The 20252-nt window shown below is 53.6% G+C and overlaps 1 protein-coding gene across 4 annotated transcripts; it reads right to left on the reverse strand.

Moving 5' to 3' along the window:
* Positions 1–7166: 7166 nt before the first annotated feature.
* GJC1 (gap junction protein gamma 1) lies at positions 7167–18632 on the reverse strand. 4 transcript variants are annotated; one of them, XM_065747648.1, is made up of 4 exons: positions 18344–18632; positions 10516–10629; positions 9128–9202; positions 7167–9002 (listed from the first exon to the last, which is right to left on the reverse strand). In XM_065747648.1, exon 4 carries the CDS (start codon positions 8981–8983, stop codon positions 7799–7801), a length of 1185 nt encoding a protein of 394 aa, XP_065603720.1. In that variant the 5' UTR covers positions 8984–9002; positions 9128–9202; positions 10516–10629; positions 18344–18632; the 3' UTR covers positions 7167–7798. The 4 variants fall into 4 exon arrangements, with proteins under 4 accessions (XP_065603720.1, XP_065603717.1, XP_065603718.1 ...); XM_065747645.1 differs by lacking the exon at positions 18344–18632 and adding an exon at positions 17988–18101; XM_065747646.1 differs by lacking the exon at positions 18344–18632 and adding an exon at positions 16066–16078.
* Between the last annotated feature and the right edge of the window lie 1620 nt (positions 18633–20252).

Consider the following 20252-nt stretch of genomic DNA (forward strand, 5'->3'; position numbering starts at 1 on the left):
GTCCCCTCCACGTCCTCATGCAGTGTCCCCTGCTATGGGGTCAGCAGTGGACAGGAGGTGTCACCGGGGCTGCGTGCGTGGGACAGAGTGACCATGAGCAGCACTGTTCCAGGACCATAGGGTGGAAGGGGCAGCAGGACGGGATGTTCCCAAATTCAGCTGTGGTCGCGTCCCCATGTGACCCGGGGACTCTGTGGCCACGGCGATGGCTGTGGGGGGCTGGGCACCACGGAGTGGTGTCTCGGGGTCCCTCGATCTGTCACCACAATGTCCCCACAGCTGCAGTGCCTGCGCGAGGACACCGCTGTCCCCATGCCCCGTGAGGTGTGGGAGCCCCGTGTCCCCATCCCAACACTCATCACCGGTTTTGGGGACGTGAACGTATATATAAATATATATATATATAAATATAAATATAACTCTTCTTTTTTCTTAATGATTTTAACGCTGTACACGGCCCAGGGATGGGGTGAGCTGAGCCCACGGCCCCGGCCCCGCTGCCCCACAGCGCACCCCACGTCCTGCTCGCGTGCCTGCTTCACCCGCACCGGGAGCCGCGCGGAGGGGTCCGCCCCGACCCTGCCACGCCTCCTGCACTGTCAGATTTATTTACAATAAAGAACTGGAAAATCAGTGGGGTTCTGCCTTTGTGTGGGGCTGGACAAGCAGCACGAGGCCGGGCAGCGCTGCAGCTCGCTCCCGGAATTTCCTCGGGCATCCAGGTCGACTCATTCGCCGGTCCCATTTGCCCCCTGGGCCCCGTGTCCCCCTTGTCCTCTGATGTCTTGTCCCATAGGGTCGCTGGGATGCTCGCTCCCCTGGTCCCACTTGCCCCCCCCATCCCCTAGTATCATTGGGATGCTCGTTGCACTGGTCCTTATTTGTTCCCTGTGTTCCCTGGTACTGTCCTATGGGGTCGATGCTTGTTCCCCTTGTCCCCCTGTCCTCATGTCCCCTGTCCCATGGGGTCACTGAGATACTCATTTCGCTGGTCCCACTTTTCCCCTCTCATCCTTGCCTCCCACTTGTCCCCTTGTCCTCTGTCCCTTGGGGCCACCACTGGGATGCTTGTTCCCCAGTGCCATTTATCTCTCTTGTCCTCTTGTCTCCTGTTCCCCTGTCCCTTGGGGTCACGTGGATGCTTATTCCCCTGATCCCATTTATCTCCCTTGTCCTACGTCCCACTTGTCCCCTGATCCCCCGTCCCACGGGAGCAGTGGGACGCCCATTTCCGACTTCCCAGCCGTACTCCCAAGCCCAGATGGAGCACCTCGGCCCGGTTCAACCCCCCCACCCCTCCGCTCTCCCCCTCCCGACGGTCTCCTCACCGCATCAGCCACGAGAGGGCTCTCTCAGACCGCTCCTCGCACCGACGGACGGCACAGGAGATGCTCCGACCACGCGGGTTTCTCGGACCCCAACCCCGGGTCCGAGGGGCCGCAGCTCTGGGGTCCTCCACCCGCTCAGCTCCCAGACACAGCGGAGGTGCAGCTCAGAGGGGCTATTTCGGGCTGGTGCCCACATGCCACAGTGCTGAGCACATCAGAAATGACGCAGGAGCACCATCAGTGAACACCGAGCCCTTCTGGGGCCTTTGGGGTCAGGAGGGCACGGAGATGGCACTGGGTTCCCAGCCCCGAGGTCCTTCCCAGTGCGACGCGTCCTCCTGTAACACAGCACAAAAAGCAGTTATTTATTTTCCATCTTCTTCCCCAAGGAGCGGCTGCTGCTCATCACAATCAGGAGGAAAAAAACCCACTCCTCATCAGCAGAGCCAACTGAACAGGACTCCTGCAGCCTCTGTGCCATTACATAACGGGGAACTGTCCGAACCTGCAGTCCCTCGGCTCCTTCGGCTGCGGGAGCTGACAGTGGACCATCTGGCTGTGATTTCTCAGCAATAATCTAATGAGGCAGACCTCGCTTTTAGGGTGCACACGAGGAAGAATGGCCCCACGGACTCCCCGGGAGCACGGGGTGCCACGTGAGCAGCAGCTTGCAGGAGCAGAGGGAGGCGATGGCTTTTCAGCTCTCATATCTGTAAGAGAGCAGAGAAGTTTGGGTCAGAGGGAGACATCAGATGGTCAGGAGCCAACGCTGCCATGTGGAGCAGAATGGGAGGATCCGTCCTGCACGGAGCTGTCCTTGGGGAATGAAGGTAAAGCAGAGAGAGAGCCAGGAGCCCCCAGACCCTCAGCTTCTGGTGAGAGACAGCTCTGCGTTGAGGACAGCACACAGGGGCTTGGGGCCTGGTCCATCATCCACGTCCCACACTGTTCCCTCTCTGAGTTGAGGAATGGGACCTGGTGTTTGGCACCTGGACATTTCAGGCAAAAACTCAGTGTGACCTCAGCCTGAAAACATCTGAGAAAAGAGAAAAAGGAGCAGGCAGGATTTGAGCAAAAGCAGCTCGCAGCTCTGCTGCCAAGGTTCTGCAACCGAGGCCCCATCTGGAAGCACAGAACACGGACAGGAGCGGCTCAGGGGGAGCAGTGAGCGCCTCCAAGCAGCCGTGGGAAGGAGCAGCTCCGCCAGCAGGCAGCGGCCGGGCCCTGACCCACTGCTGGCCTTGCTGGGAAATGGGACACGCACCCGCTGCAGGCGATGGGGCATCGCGTGTGGGAGCGCTGCTGCAGCAGCAACCGCTCAGACAAGGAGAAAGGAAGGGACACTGCCAGCCCGGGAGGGCTGGAAACGTGAGCGAAGGCTCCAGCACTCCTCCCAGCTGCACTGGGGGTGCAAACGCCCTGGGGGCAATGGGGGAAACCCAACTCCCCAAGTGTGCGACACAAGGAATTTCCCACTGCCCCTTGAGAAGCATTCCTTGACAGACGCAGCCTTGTAGGTGTTTTCCAGCTCAGAGCTCCTGTCACCCCACGGGCCAGCCTTGCACTGCTCCTTCCACGCAGCCCTCAGAACGCTCGAGTTCACATGGCTGCTGGTGAGCTTTAACCCACGTGGAGCCAAAGCAGTGCATGTGGGGAGAAGCACGGCCACTTCACAGCTCAGCATCCAGATCCAGGTTGGCACGAGATGAAGGCCAACACCCGCTGGCCCATGACACCGTGTCAGCGCTGTCAGAGGGACGCACGGCAGCTCCCAGCCCAGCCCATCACCCACACACGGGACCAGAGTGACTCCAAGCGGGGTGTTAAACCCCCATCAGCTCCCACTGAGCCACAGGAGCCGGGGATCAGAGTCCGGCAAAGGAAGGGCTCCGCTCCCTGAGCACGTCCTCCAAATTTCTCTTGAAGAATTTCAATGTGATGACAAAAGGGCAATTTGTTAAATCGGCTCTGAAGGCTCTCGAGCTCCTGAAGATCTCCTGGAACGTCTGCAGTGCCGTGGCACTCCGGGTCAGAGCTGTTTATGTAACTCTCACCCCCTCGTGCTGCCACCGGGGTCTCCTTTCAGAGCAAAGCTTTTCTCTCTCCGCATCGGGTATGAGGACGACGCGTGCAGATAGGAAACACAAAGAAGTCCCAACGTTACCGAGGATCACAACTTCTCTTATTAAAAAAAAGAAAAAAATTAATCAAACCCATCTGTTATATAACCCCACTGCAGCTCGGCAGCAAGAGCAGAGAGGAGGTGATGGGAAAGCAGTGAACCACACTCGGCCCCGCGCTGCTCGCCACGACGGCCCCGCGGCGCACGCTCTCCTTCCCCTGGGTGTGCTCCCCCAGGGGAAACACTCATGCAGCGCAGTGCGTTATAACGGATGAAGGAAACTCGATGGCATTTTGCAGCTTCTTGCAAACATCACGTTCTGGGTGAGCGCTGTGCAAAGCTGCCCCGCTCGCCCCCTGCTCCGAACCCCATTTATGGGGGGGGGCTGTCTGCATGCCTGCCCCGCGGCACTGGGACCTCCCCGAGTGGAGCACATCAGCTGAGCTGCAGCGGGTGAATGGCGTTCATGCTCTGTGCACAACATCCCTCCGAACCTCGCTCCCCGCGTTTCCTTGAATAAACTCTTTTCCTGTTTGATACGATCACATGTCTGCTCTTATTTTAGACATTTCTTACCTCCTGGACACACATCTCCCGACGCGTGCCCCCGGCACAACAGCTCTGCAGCTGCTCTGGTGGGTTCGGAGCTGCTTCTCCTCTCTGCAGCTGCACTGCAAAGTCCTCACAATTTCTCTCTGGTTTTCAGCAGAAAACGTTTCTGGCCACCGCTGCTTGATGATACTGGGAATGTGCTGAGCTTCCCTTCCACTGGCTCCAAGGCGAGAGGGCTGAAAAGAGACACTGAACGCAGAGCTCTCATTTCCACAGTGAGCAGCGGGTTTGCTCTGAGAGGCTGAATGCTGTGCATCCAGCAGATAGCATAAGCTCCCCTCTCCCAAACCTCTGTATGGACAATACCCCCAACACGTGCCAACCCCACATGCTGACCCTGCCCCAGCTCTGAGCCCAGCAAGGTTCAGAGCACAGCTGATGTCATCCAACTGACTTTTCAGCAGCTCCTCTGAAGAGCTGTGGAGACGTGAACAAGTTTGCTACCAAATATGGACCACGGCCTCTGATTCACGCTCTGCACACGAGACAAAGGGCTCAGTGCTGGGGGGTGACTCGCAGCTCAGCACAGAGGGATGGATGTCCCAACTGAGGCTCTTTGTGCAGTCGGTAGGGCACCCCACATTGCTGGCAGCAGCTCACTGACCACAGGGCCCTCAATTAGCGCTGGAGCTGATTAACGACACACTGCCTTGCTGAGCAGGCTGAAGGTTTGGCACCATCCCTCTGCCGGTCCCTGCTGATTTCCCTTACCCTCCAGGGTGGCACTCTGCAGCGCTGCCCTGAGCTGTGGCCGTGGGGCTTTGTGGCCTCGCCCTGGACAAAAGAAATGCTCAGACAAAAAGGAACTCATCAGCCAGCACACGGCTCCAAATGAGGGTGAGATGAGAGCGTGGAAGTCGGCACACTGCACGACCTGTGTGTACGCAAGGCTGAAGTACATCACTGCCCACTGCTGACATGAGAGCTCGTTCGTTGCAGGAGACGTGGGCCGTGGTTTCTCCCTACAGACCTGGAGCAGCACAGCACAGCACAGCACAGCACAGCAGGAGCACAGCTCCAACAGCTTCACCCCACAGAAAGCAAAGCGCTGCTCTCCGAGCAGAGAGCAGCCCGTACGTTGGGGCTCCTCTGACAGAGGAAATGAATGGCAAGCCCTGAGGATCCACATCCCCACAGCAAAACAACACCGCAGCACTCAGCCCACGCTCACAAAGAGATCCTTTGTGACAGCAAAACAGACGGGCATTCAGCTGCAACGTGCAAAGGGAGCGGGCAGCAGCTCCGTCTGCTCCTCGGCCGCCGAACCGCACGCTTGGCCGCACAGCGCCAGCGCTCATTCACGCGCATCCCTGCAGATTCCGGGTGGTCAGGAGGAGCCCTTTCGAGGGCTGACTCTCCAAGTTCCCTTCTGACACCGTTAGAAAGCAGCTCTTTATTAGACAGATTGAAATCCCAACCTCTGCGACACCCCTCTGTCCTCAGCACCGTAGCCGTGGCCGTCCCACTGCCGAAGAACGCCGCCTCAGCCCGGTTTTCTGCAACCCACTGCATTTAATTGTTCCAAAACCAGAGGTTAACACAGACTCAAGCTACGTTCATTTGCTTTGCTTTGCTTTGTTTTGGTTTTTGGTCCGTTGTGAGCGTTTATTTCAGGACGGCCTGCATCAAGCCACAATTTTCAAGTAATGCATTATCACTTCTTCAGAAGGAAAAAGAAAACCCAAAGCCAAAGCCTCGAAACCGACCACAGCCACAGACATCAACATCGAGGGCTTTGATGGACATCCCCTGCGAGGAACGCTCCGTCTCAGAGAAAAGCTGCTCTTATACACTACTGAAACTGCCACGGAAACGGAGGAAACAAAGTCCCGAACGCATTACACAGAGTAACAAAACATAACAAACAGACATTGCTCAGATGGGAATGCTCATCCTTGCCAAAAAGACACTGCCAGGGGCAGCAAATACCGCATTCCCCTTTTTTTTTTTTCTTTTTTCTAATTATAAATTCAAGTTGAATGCCAAAGCCACAGAATGGCACGGATCTGAGCGGCCTCCCGAGCAGAAATCACATCGTACATATACTGCTCCGTCTGAACTCGGCTCCTCGGACGTGACAGGAGGGACAGGGTCGGGGGTAAGGCATCAGTGTTTATGCTCAGAAGGGCTTTGTTAAGACCTGTACAGACAGTGCGTGTGTGCAGGGCCGGGGGGAGCAGGGCGACTGCCGGGACGCGATGCACAGAGAGCACAGTGCCCACGACTCCATCCAACCACATTACTGAGGAAACAGAAATCTGCCCCAAAAGGTACTGCAACAACTCAGTGCCCCAGGGAGCGGGGTGTTACACAACGGGAGAGCTCAGAAACATCTCCAATATGTAAATATGTGGAGTTAGGAGTCGTTTTTCATAGGGTGAAAAAACACAGTGAGGGACCAGGGGACAACAGGGGCATGGGGAACGAGCATCCCCATCACACCATGGGACAAGGGACCAGGGGACAAATGGTGCAAAGGAATGAGAATAACCATGACCTATGGGACAGGAAATGAGGGGACAGCGGGACACAGAGACAAGGAAGACAAATGGGATCAGGGGAATGAGTACCCCAACAGCCCCATGGGACAAGGAATCAGAGGACATGAAGGACAATTGGGATAAGGGGAATGAGTAACCCCACGACCTCATGGGACAGCAAATCAGGGAGAAAAAATATGTCCCCGAGACTTCATGAAACAGGGGACAAGGGGGACATAGGGCAAAGAAGACTAAATGAAACAGAGGAATGAACATCCCAGTAACCCCAGGGGACAAACAGCACCAGGGGGCAAGGGAACATGGAGACAAGGTGGACAAATGGGACCAGGAGAATGATCTCATCAGACACGGACCAGGTGACAAGGGAACATGGGGTAAGGAGAACAAACAGGACCAGGGGAACAAGGATCCCAATGACCTCGAGGAGCAAGAGATCAGAGGACATGGGGGACAAATGGGACCAGGGGGATGAGCATCCCAGTGATCCCAGGGGACAAGGGACATGGGGACCTCTGTGTGCGACAGGCTGGCGGTGGCCCCCACACAGGCAGCTATGGGACATCTGGAGCAGGGTGTTACACAACGAGAGACCTCAGAAACCTCTTAAATATGTAAATATGTGGAATTATGAATCATTTCAGGATGAAGAAATGTAGCACATGACAGCTATAGCGTGACACTCCCATCTGTAAGTAGCACATCATTTTTATGGAAGGTACAGTCGAGAGCACCATCAGCAGTCGTTTCCCAAACCTTTCCCTCTCTAAGGGAGGATAACCGGACTCCTCGGTGCTGTGTGTTCAAGGCACTTCTCAAATGCAGCATACAAAGTTCTGACATTGGAAACAAACAGAAAACGGTGACGAACCACAGTAATAAAACCAGCAGAATGCTAACAGCTACCTATGGTTTTCTCCTCGTTCGTATAAAAAGAAGGGTTACCTCGGAGATCCAGTGTACAAATACAAAAAATTGTGCATAATAAATGTACGATAATACTGTACATACAGCGTAAACCGTTCAATGAGAATGATTTAAATATACCTATTTGTCTCCTGGCTTGGAAGGCAGAAGAATTAAGTCCTACAGTATGCGTATAAACACTTTCTCAGAGCTGCAATCACTAGCCAACGGTATCCCTGAAAATAAGCAGAACCAAATATTTACTTAATGGAAGCCATTACTCAACGGGTTGCTGGTTATGAGAAAAAGACAACATATCAACTCAGCCAGCATTAAATCCAGACAGAGTTCTTCCCGTCCCCCGATTTGCTGCTGGCGCTGCTTTTGTTGGAGCCTGCTTTGGCCTTCTTCTCTCTGGAGCTGCTGCTGGGGTTGTTTTGGTTGTTGTACGCCTGGATCGCCATGTCCAGGCGCTCCTGAGCCACTTTGATTTCCCTCTGCAGGTTTTCCAGGTCGGCGGGGATGTTCTCCTCGTTGCTGCCGTACTGCTGTTCCTGAGCGATGTTGGCTTTGTTCTGCTTGTAGGCCATTTTGGCGTTGGACAGTTCGGTGTACTGCATCTGATCGGGTTTGACCGCGATGTTATAGCCAGGGGGAGCAGAGGGCGTGTTCCAGGTGAAGGGGTAGCTGTAGGGACCAGAGTCCTCCAGCTCTTTCCTCTTGTTGTTTAACGTGTCCCGGATTGTGCCAAACCCTAAATGGAGCATCTCCCACACATTCAAAAGCAAACACATACAGCTCACCCCGTACATGATCAGCAGGAAAATGGTCTTTTCGGTCGGCCTTGAAATGAAGCAATCTATCTTATGGGGGCAGGGCTTCCTGCTGCACACAAACACGGGGCTGACCTCAAAACCATACAGAAGGTACTGACCGATCAGAAAGCCGACCTCGAACGTCGCCCTCACCAGCAGCTGCAGCACGTAGATCCTCATCAGCCCGTCCTCACGGATCCGCCGCCGCCCATCGTGCTTGGCTTTGGCAGGGGGCTGCTGCTCCTTGTTCTCCCGTTCACTTTCCAGCTCTATTTCTGGGTACATCATCGGGTCTTCCTCGTGGTCATCCTCGGCCTCCTCTAGGCCACGGTGCTGTTTCCAGCGCGTCGAAAAGCTTTTGCTTCTGAACCTTCTGTCAACATCACTGTGCTCCACCATCCGGGCAATCTTATGGATTGCATAGCCCAAATACATCACGGACGGAGTGGCGACGAGAATGATCTGGAACACCCAAAACCTCACGTGAGAAAGAGGAGCAAACGCGTCGTAACAAACGTTCTCACAGCCGGGCTGCTCCGTGTTGCACACAAACTTGCTTTGCTCATCGTAATAAATGGATTCTCCTCCCACAGCAGTCAGCACAATCCGAAACACGATCAGCACCGACAGCCAGATTTTGCCAACGAAGGTGGAGTGGTTGTGGATCTCCTCTAAGAGACGGGTCAGAAAGCTCCAACTCATGGTGCTCCAATTACTTTATCTAGAAAACAGACAAAAGCCCCACAGAGTTGAGTTGACCAGGTCAAGCCTGCATGTCGCAAACCCTCACTCTGGAGAGAAAGGTTCAAATTTTACAGCCAACACAAAACTCTTCCATGGCATCACCTGCTGTCGGGAAGCTCCAGCTGCCAGGACTTGCTTGAAGATCTACGCCTCCCTTGCAGGCTTTTGGGAAGTCCCCTATCGAGAAATAAAGTAGCAGCTCTCTGCCACCGCACAAACACATCTTGCTTCCAAAGCTAATTCCATGCAGGAAAGAAAGGCATGGCTGCTCCGTACTCCTAATGTTTACACTTTGGACTGAAATCTCCTTAATACAGTGGATCAGAAGCTCAGCTCCTCAGAAATTTTATGGGCACTGCTGGCTACGCTGACACTCGGACTTGCCTTCAGTGCTGAAATCTGAGCTAGCAATCACCACCACCCACAGCCAACAGAGAGAAGCACTTCTAGTTTAATGCATACCTCAGTGCCCTGGAAAAGAGAAGGACCCTACAGAGCAATGCCAGTTGTCTTAAGACAGCAATGACAGGCAACTGCTGCTGACTTTGCTTTAGGACAGGATAACCCAACACAAACCATGAGCTGAGTAGTGCTGCCCTGCAGATCTACAATTCACAGCTATTCAAGTCATTCCATGCAATGAAGGGGTGTCCCCAGGCAGCATACTGAGATTTGAGGTGATGCCATTAATGCAGCATCAGTGCATCACCATCACAACATCAGTGCATCATCCATGCAGCCAATGCATCTCCCATGCATCATCTGTGCAATCATTTATGCAGCATCAGTGCAATCTGTGCATCATCCATGCAGCCAACACATCGCCCATGCATCATTCATGCAGCCACTGCATCCTCGGTGCAACCATCAACACCATCAATTAATTAAACGATACACGTTCACCTTTTTGGTGAAATTAAATGTTTCATTGAAAATACATCAGCACAGCACAACATGGCTGGGCTGGGCGGGTCATTTGATTCATCACTTGATGACACGACGAGAAAAAAAAAAGCATGATATAGCATTAAAAGCAGCACATATTATAGGGATTAAAGTTAACGACCTTGAAAAATGATTCCCACATTAGAACAAAGATCAGTTGCTCCTAATTAAAGCAAGTTCCACCAAGACCAGAAACAGGTCTGCACCCAGTCTGCCTCTCCACAGCAATCCAGGCCTGACAAAAGCCACATGTGGCACAGAAGCTTGCAGACTGATAAATGGAAACAGAGCACAACTGATGCAGAAAAATACACTGCTTTGGAAGCTAAGTCCACTGAAACACAATGCTTAGGCCAAGCTCAGTGCAAGGACGTATTTCAGAAAGAGAACGAGTCATTGGGTAAGAGTAGTTAGTCTGGTTTGCACTTAATAGGAAGTCATTAGGTAAGAGTAGTTACTGTGGTTCGTAGTTCATAGGAAAAGGAGTTAGAATCCCAACGGTGAGCTACAATACAACGAAAGCAATTAATGCATAAGGATCTCACCTCCTTGTTAGCAAGAGAGCACGCAGTGCCGGTGTGTGCATCCTTCACAAACTGCAGGAACGTCAGAGCGCGACCGTATCAGCCTCAAATCCATCTGAAGAAAGCAGAAGATGCCTGAAAGAGATCAGAGAGTTCCATTTGTTTCGCTGGGAGAAACAGACCGGGGGCACACGCGGAGCTGTAAGCCCCTCCTTGAACTCACTTCAGGACAATGTTCGTTTCCCATCCCGACTTCCAGCGATTATACAAATGAGCAGCATCACAGCTCACCTACAGACACTGACAGGGCAGACTTGACATTCAGATTAACCACAGCCTTCTCATGTGCAAGGCTTATCAGCTGTGCCTTAACGGCATGCGTTGATTAGGGAGCTCTCACTGCTCAGACTTGAAGCTGCTGAGCAGTTCTGCTTCACTCTGACAAGAAAACGTCATTTATTCTATATTTAGCTCCAGTCCAGAGGAAAGCTGTGGATACAAATATGGGAAAACACACCAGCAGCACCTTCTGTCTGTAAGGAAACCTATAGGCTCAGTGAAACGACCTCTCATTAACCCATTGTCCCACTGGAAACGTTCATCTCAATCTAATTAGAAAGAAAGCAGAAAGTCATAAGCAGAATTATGGCATTTCACGTGGTAGCACCCTTCAGTTTCACGAGCTAGAGAGCAGTTCTGCCTTCACACATGTGCGGCAGGACCAGATCCACAGCAGCAACCTTCACCCAGCGTCCATTGAGCGCCTCCCAGATCTGTCGTTCTGGCAATATTTAACTCAATAATCTTCCACTGTTTGAAGGGGAAGTCTATGGACACTGACACACATCTGAAAAAGGCAAAATGTCAGCAATTTCAGCTCGTTTAAGTCATGGCAGAAAGCACGTCTGGGACAGACTCTCACTCTGCGTCTGTGTCATGAGCTCATTCCCACACTCAGCACAGAAACAACTGGTACAGGGAATGCATTTACAACGCTTTTCCCCTTAAAATATACCCTTCTGTGTCACCCTAATTCAATCTGATTAATTTATTAACGATATATTTGTTTTGCTTTGTTTTTAAGCAGTGTAAACAGATGCGCGCTGATCACAAAAAAAAAAGTCCAGAATAAATGCATGGCAATTCCGGTGATAATCCAAAGTGGTTTCATGCTGCATGAAAGTCAAATTAGGCCCCCGGGCTAATTAAGATAGGATTTGAATTAGGATGAATGCATAACTGGCATTATTCATTCAAATCTCATTTACATGCACTCGATTTTTACTACTCAAGAAGGAAGAAAGCATCACCAGCAAGGCACCTCGGATGATGCAACCACAGATCCTGTGCAGGGCATAACAGCACGCCACAGGAGAGGTGGAGAAATAATAAGATTCTTGTGCTGTCAAAAAAATAAAGATGTCAAACAGGCATCTTCTGGAAAACCAAGACGCATGTACCCACCCAAGCATTCAGCTTAAAGATGAGCTGGGGCTCGCGGAGAAGAGCCGAACCCCCGATAGCCTCCGAGTGCCCTCTAGGTAATGCCAGCATGGAAAGCCAAGTGACAGTTTTAGCATCGCTCCCCCGCAGTGACACAACTCAAACAGAATTGGGAGATGTGCTGTGTTGGCCACACTGGCGTTCACTTCACCTACAGCAACGGGGAGCTCCGCGGAGCAGTACTTCCAGGGCGGTGCAGGTGAGCTGTCAGTCTGTGCCATCTGATGGGGTGTGGGTGATCCTACAGACCTGAGATAACAAGGGCCTGCAGCAGCAAGCCCCAGGTGATGCCAGCACTCTGATGATGTGAAATGTAATAATGGAGAAAACAAGCTGGTCAGCAGATTTCACAAGAAGGCAGGGTGTTATCTGACAGCCCGAGCGATGAAGCAGCTGGTCCTCGGGGCAACGAGCCTCAGCATAACCCAAACCTGGGACCACAGCCTGCCACGTGAGCTGCCCCTCTGCCTCTACACGGCTTGAAAGCAAAGACTAGCAGGGAAGGGTACGAGAAGGGCAATGCCTTCGTGCAAAAAGACCTGGACCGCAGGTCCTACAAACCTGGAGGTTCGAGGCTGAGTGTGCAACCAACACCCAACTGCCAGCAAACAGCACAGCTTTACGGCACACGAAGGTCAGTGGTGTGTCCTCAAAATGACCCTTCCTGCCAACACCAACAACAAACCCACCGGGTGAGTATGGTCTCAGTACAGACTCAAGGTTGCAAAATACTCCCAACCGAGCTCTTAGTTCCCTTTATTCTGCTCAGTGTGAATTCCATGTGGTTTCTGCACGATGCCTATAGTTGGACGTGATGATCCAAGAGGTCTTCTCCAACCTTAATGATTCTGTGATCAGAAACACTCAGCACTCATCTTCCAAATGCCAAGGAATGCTCTCCAGCAGCTGCTCCCACCTGACACCTCATGACGGGGCTACGCATGCTCCTCAGCCCAGGACACAATGAGCTACCACTCTCCAAAACTCTCCTAAAATGAGCGTGCCCAGCAAGTCCCACCAAGCAAACAGAAGCATCCATTCAATTAGTTTATTTGTAAAGATGCTTAACCCCCAGCTTTTCTTGTACCAGTGTGTGTTACCCCCAGAAACATACAGTGCTTTGCCAGTTGGCAGTTGACACTACGAATTCTATCTCCCGATTTCAGCCTACTCTGACAAAGCTGCAGGGCAGGCTCCCAAGCTCTAGCTACAAAGGCAGACATACCCCACTGCTCCATTTCTGGGGTGCAGAAGAGCAGATGCAGCCAGCAAACCCGCAGGGCTGGCTGGGACCAGGCAGGCACACACAGCCCACTGCCACCAACCCACACAGGTCGGCAGGACCCTGTCCACTTGGGTCCCCTCTGAGTACACAGAACCCAAGAGCTCCCTGGGCAAACTGTTCCAACATCTGAGCATGCTCTTATTTAAGCAGGATTTTGGTGTTTCAATCTGTGCCCGCTGGGCACTGTCCTGTCACTGGGTGCCACACAGGAGGCTGGGACTCGAGCAGCACTTTTCCCATAAGAATGAATGCAACAATATGGGAGGATGTGTTACAGGGACTGGAAAAGCACAGGAGAGCACTACAGTGATCCCTTCCACCCCGCACAGGGTGAGAGCCCAGACAGGCACGCTCAAAAAGCAGACCTGAGGATGGATGGGGAATTCCACACCGAGACCCGGGGGGTAAAGCTAAGACCAGAAGGAGAAGGCACTGAGGCAGCCAGAGGGATCTCCCCGAGTGGTGCAGGTAAGCACAGTACCCCTCTAATGAGTCCTGATCCCACTGCTGCGCTCCCCCACCGTGCTCACAGTGATGAGTGTCAAAAGAAAGTGACACGCTGGAGGCAGCTGACCCAAATATCACTCTCACGGCCATTTCAGGAAAAAAGAGAGAAGCCCAAAGAGAGCAGTGCTGTCTGCTCCTGTAAGTCAGATGGTTCTCACTGAGCTGAGCTGGAGACCATGGGTGGGTACACCTCATTCACCCAGCACTGGATTATCACAGATGGTAAAAGCACACTGACTTCTACTGATAGAACCACAAAGTAACACGAAACTTCCCTCACTCTCAGTTCCTTATTTCCAGGCTTTCAGGACTTGAAGAGGGTGGGCACATCTGCACACAGACTCGTTAAGTTGAACCTGCTTTTTGCTGGCATTGTACCCCTCTCCCAGCTGGAGCTCACAAGTGGCCCAACCATGTTCTAGTGCAGAGCAAGCCTAAATCTGCTTTCCAAAATACTCTTAGCACAGAGGATGCCAAGCAGTGCACGCTGGACCACAGCTCATCCACTCAACTAAATGGGGACTGACCACAAAACAAGGCAACGCCTAGTGTGATTTTGGGGGATTCCCTTACCAAGGCATCCCTGTACCTTCACTAACACCACTGCCTCAGACACGCCATAGGAGGCTCAAGAAACGCCCAGAAAGCCCCACCAGGAACAGGCTGACTGCTTGGGGCTGCTAAAATGGAGGGCAGTGACATATGGGAAAAACAAGGCACTTCCCTGTATCTGTATCACCACGCAAGGCACAGGTGCAGCCGCACTCCTCAGGGACTCTTCAAGACAACCCTTCCAAAGCAAACCCTGGCACAGCCCAGGTGCTCAAACTCAACCACAGGACAAATGAGACCATATGAAAAGATACAGCAGGCAACACTTCTTCCAGGAGGAGAAGTCAGCCAGGCTTCTGCATGGGGACTTCCAGCCACAACAGGCAATGCAGACTGCTTTCATTTGCTGCTGTCTCTCAAAGGCTTCTTGCTGGAAAATCACAAGGCCATACTGGGACAGGGACTGTCCCACGGGGAGAAACAACTGGGCAAGTGATAATCAACAGAGAGTGGGAGTAAAGAGTCATTTCCTGCAGAGGAGAGAGGTCACAGCACAGCCTATGTCATAGAATTCCAACTGCAGAGTACAATGGGAGCAAAAACTTCAAGAGAGCCGGGGACCAGAGATGACCACTGCCACGTGGACAGTGAGCGCATGCTTCTTCCCAAACACTTCAGAGTTCCTTAAAAATACCCCAGGAACCAGTTTCCTATGTGAAAATACCTCTCCTTTTGAAAATAGCTCAACTACTTGAAAGTCAGCTAAGGAATGTCTGCTTTAACTAAAACTGAGTCATTCGGTAACCATCTAAGAAATGTTTACTGTGAAAAGCAGACTGCTTTTTTTAGTAAAATCACAAGTAGATGCTGCATAGAAGGCAGCACACCAGCAAGGTGCACAGCTTTCAGGTGTAAGAACCTCACTGTTTTATTTTTTAACTCCATTTGAAAGCACTCTAACACAGAACCAGCCCGACGCATGCCACCTACCACCCAACTGCTGAGCCCAAGTTGTCAGACCATGCATCACCACTGGCAGCTGGACACTGAGCGAGGCCTCAGCAGCTCACCAGGAGTCAGAAACACTCTTGAAGAAGGAGGAGAAACACAAGGAATCACCATTCTGGGCTCTCTGTTGGAGCTCTGAGACCTCTGCTGGAGCTCCATGGTCTTCAGTGGAGCACAACCATCTTTGTAGGAGCTCAATTTCTGTTGGAGCTCAGCCACCTTCACTGGAGCTCAGTGATCTCCTGAATGCCACCATAAGCAAAGCCCACACAGCTTTATCCCACAAGCACCGCTCATCACCACACACACCGCGTCATCCAGAAGCACTCCGCAGCCATCCCTGGGCTTAAAACCAAAACAAAGATTGTTCTCACATCATTACTGCAGCTCAATCAGAAAGGCAAAGTGGAAACAACACTGCATCTTTCAGAAGGGATTTTGTGACTTCAGACGAAGAAGCAGTGTGCACAGCTACCTGCAAGGCAAAACCCAACCATCTGGGGAAAGCAGATCAATGGCCAAGAGGAACATGGCAAAGGAAGATCACAAAGCATCACCATCACCCACCTCTGCTGCACCACCGAGCACATTTACACTTGGAAAGAGCAGCGGAAGCTGCAGATTACCCACAACAGATGTCCTCTCTCCGTATCTCAGCAATATCTTAAACAAGGTCAAGCACATGCAATAGTAATTGTCTCCTAACGAATGCCTACCTAAAAAGGTGGAACTAATATCCGTAAGAGCTGGAAGCTGGTATCGTGCCCTTATTCAGGCGGAGAGCCGGCCGACCTCAGCGATTCTCATCTAAGAAAGCTGATCAGGACAAATGCCCCCCTCCCGTGCGAAGCCATCAGTCCCAGCTCCGCGAGTCGTAGGAGCATGTGGTCCTCACCTAAAGCCTGAGAGAAACCCCGCTCGGAACCGGGGTGACCCAGAATGCCCCCCAGAACACGCACCAGCAGGGATGTGGGGGGGAATCCAGCACAGCGATGTGGTGGGGACGGCTGCTACCAGGCTGGGGCTGTGCACACACGCGCATCTGTTCAACTTTAGGCACACAAAACATTTTTCAGCCCAATGACCCCACAGGGAAATGCCTCACACATCAGCTCATCTGACTCAAATTTTCCATCACATTTCCCCCCGTACGATTTTGCCCATAAAGACGCTATTCTTTTTTTTTCTTTTTTCCAAATATAGCTTTTTATTTATAGCCCAGGAAAACAACGCACCTCGCGTTACAGAGCCCCGTGCTCCCCCATGAAATGCCACCTTTCAGAGATGATGACCAACGTTTGGGACCAAAGCATCAACGCTGGCAGGAGGAACGGGCCCCAAGGAGTGCACTCATTGACCATCCACCAACTTTCATCTTAAACCACGGCTTTATTTAACCACAAGAGACATGAGCCTTTGACAGTCCCACACCTCCCAGGTAAGCACGGGCAAGTGGCTGAGCAAAGGGAAACACAGAGAGCAGGGAACATCCACATATTTTTCACTGGAGCCATTCTTCACTGGTCTCATCTGCCTGAATGACAGCCCCAGGCACTGCCGAAGCGCTCTGGACCCCAACCTTGCTTGGGCTGGATGGGACACAGTGCTCTTTTAGGAGAGTTTGGGTGTTTCTGGACTTAGAGAAGCCGACGGCAGTCAGCCCGTCACCAAGCCAACAAGTGTGCGTGTTACAAACCCACCACCAACTTCACCCGCCACATTCCAGGCATCACAGCTAAAGATTTCTGCCCTTGAACCCCGTCCTTGCCAGACGTAAAGCTATGTAAAATCAGAAGAGCTTTCAATACTTCACCTGAGCCACGCAATTCCCAAATTAATTATCCCTTCAAACCGCAGGAAATTCCTTACAGACGCAGCTTTCCTAAAACTAGAAGCAGCAAAGCATGCGCTCAGAACCTTTACTGAATCCTTAAACCTGGGTTTAACTCAGAGCTCCGAGCCCTCCTGGTGTCTCTTCCTCATCCCAGGTGAGCCGGAGCTCCTGGCCCAGCACCCTCACCTCTCATCTGTGTGCACTCTGCATTATCTGTGATGGTTTGGACATTTTATGCCAAGAAACAAAGTCATCCCTTTGCAAAAGGCTACAAGTGGGTACAAACCAAATCCACCTAGAGAACAAATGGAAGGTGACAATTCCCTCTCTACAAACACTCATTTGGTGCACGGTGACCCAAACACACGCATTAAATGAAACCATGAAATCGCTCAGTTCTACTTTATAACGCTGTCTGTTGCCAACAACTCAAAGCATCAACAGCAAAACTTACAATTTCAGCTCTAAAAAGTCCAAAGGCAATCGCTTCGGAAGGGGTACGGATGTAATTTAAACTGAACTGAAACTTGACAGAGCCGGTTTGAAAAGCAAAAGCGACGCTGAGGGAAGCCGGGTGACAAAGAGAGGCGGGGACCAGAGCAAATCGCGAAAGAACTGAGAATAAAAGCCTGTAAACGATGTCAGAACGTGCCAAAATGCTCCCCGTGTCCCGCCCGGCCCCATCCGTGCTATCTCAGCGGCGAAACGTCGCTCGGGGCGCTGCTTTCGGGGTGGTGGGGGGAGGGAGGCTCGGCCGCAGGGCGATGCCCCCTGAGGAAGCGCTGAGCCCGACAGCCCGCTTACCTCCAGCCCTGCGGAGCACCGGGCATGGTGAGCAGCTCCAGCCGGCCTGCGCGTCGCTGCCGAGCGGCGAGAAGGGGACGGAGCAGCCGCGCATCCGTCAGATGCAGAAAATATGTCCGGGATCAGCCCACCCACCGGCACGGCGCGGCACGGCGCGGCACGGCACGGCACGGCGCGGCACGCCCCCCAGCCCGGCTCACCGAGGGGACGGCAGCGCTGCCCCTCGCTCTCACTCAGAGCTGCACGAGCGCTCAGTGCGGCCGCAAACGCTCTTCTTTCCGCCGTCCCGTGGAATGGGAAGGCACGCTCCAATAACGCTCGCGTGACGGTTTTGAAACAGAAAGCAGCACACGTACCAAGCTCTCCGCTTCGTCCATCGCAGCAGCGCTTCGCTTCTTCCCTGGGAAAGCGAGAACGCGTTCAGTGCGTTCTTGGAAAGAAGCAGCCACGGCTGAATTCACACCGCGCCCGCGCTCAGGACAGACGGAGCGCCCAACCCGATGGCCGCTCAAGAATCCATACCCATAGCACATGCCCTAATTACATCCGTGCCCACTGTCTCCTCTTTGTAATCAATCGGATAGTGGAAAAAAAAAATAAATTAGCACTTCCCTGGGAAGCGAGGGCTGAGCGGGCAGCAAGAGCCGGGATTGATTGCTCTCCGGGCAGAAAGGGATGAAAAAAAGCCCTAAAAACGTGCAAACGTCGCTGCCGTGAAACCCTACAGCGACAGCGAAAGGCCCCACGGAGGGCGGACCGTTCCTAACGGAGCCATCGCTGCTGCCCCAGGGGTCCCGTGGCTGAATACGGAGCGCCACAAACCCCAAACCCCGCGGAGCCGGAGCCCCCGAGCACAGACGGCACACAGCTTCGCTGGGCCGCAAGCTGCCGGCACCCCACGCGTCCCGGAGCCGAGCTGATTGCCCCGGGATGCCCCCGGCCGTCCCACCGACGGCTGCCGGGACCGACGCGGCTCCGGGCGCTCACCCGATGAGGCCGTGGGGCCCTGAGCCTTCTTTAAGCGCCACATCAGCGCTGAACCCGCGGCCTTCAACGCCCGAAGGGACCGCGGAGCGACGGGGTCCGCGCGTGGGCGGCCCCACGCGCACGGAGGGGCTTGGGCCGCGGGGAGGGGCGGAACCCCCACAGCTCGCCGGGCCCAGCGGGGGCCTTGCCTCGTCCCGCCAACCCCGCACCGCCCCGCACCGCCCCCTCCTCACCACTCATGGCCGCCGCCGCCCCTCAGCGCGGCCCGGGCGGGGGGCGCGGGACGGCGCATGCGCACAGCGCCCCCCAAACCCACCCCGGCGCTCCGAGGGGCGGCCGCGCTGCGCCGCTACGGCCCCCGGGGACAGCAACGGCACGGGGACACCGGGAACAGAGAACTGGGGGCAGGGACACTGGGAACGGGATGGGGACAGCGACATGGGGACGGGGAAGAGGTCATAGGAACGGGGAACAGAGATAGGGGGATGGGGACAAGGACACGGGGATTGGGATGAGGGGACAGGGACACTGGAAAATGGGGACAGAGGCTGGGGGCAGAGATACTGAGAATGGGATGGGAACGGGGACATGAGGACAGGGACATGGGGACACGGTGGGATGGGGACAAATTAGGGAGGGGGACACTAGGAACGAGATGGGGACAGAGATTTGGAGACAGGTTGGTTGCAGGGACACTGGAAATGGGGTGGGAGTGGGGGGACAAGGACACTGGAAATGAGATGAGGAGAGGGACATTGGAACAGGGACATGGGGAAAAGGAAACAGGGCCAGAGGGACAGGGACACTGGGAACAGAGGTATGAGGACAGGATGTGGGCAGGGACACTGGGAATGGGATGGGGACATGAGGACAGGGACACAGGGAATGGGGTGACTGGGAACAGGATGGGAATTGGGACATGAGGACACAGCAAGGACAGGATGAGGACGGGAATGGGAACAAAGATATGGGGATAGGGACACTTGGAATAGGATGGGGACAAGGAAACAAGGAGACTGGGAATAGTTATGGGGACACAGCAGGGACACAATGGGGAGAGACACTGGGAATTGGCTCAAAATGGGGACAGGAACACTGGGAACAGGCTGGGGGCAGGGACAGCGGGAATGAGATGAGAACAGGGAGACGAGGACACTGAGAATGGAATGAGGCTCACCCCGTGCTTAAGCACATCAGGACCCCACTGGGGCCATGAGTGGGGCAGGGGTAGGGGGCCAACGTGGGGGCAGGGACAGGGTGTCTCCCTCAGTTGATGTT

The sequence above is a fragment of the Cyrtonyx montezumae genome, unplaced genomic scaffold, assembly GCF_038088225.1.
Source record: "Cyrtonyx montezumae isolate F1298 unplaced genomic scaffold, pur_monq_1.0 scaffold_48, whole genome shotgun sequence".
NCBI lineage: Eukaryota > Metazoa > Chordata > Aves > Galliformes > Odontophoridae > Cyrtonyx > Cyrtonyx montezumae.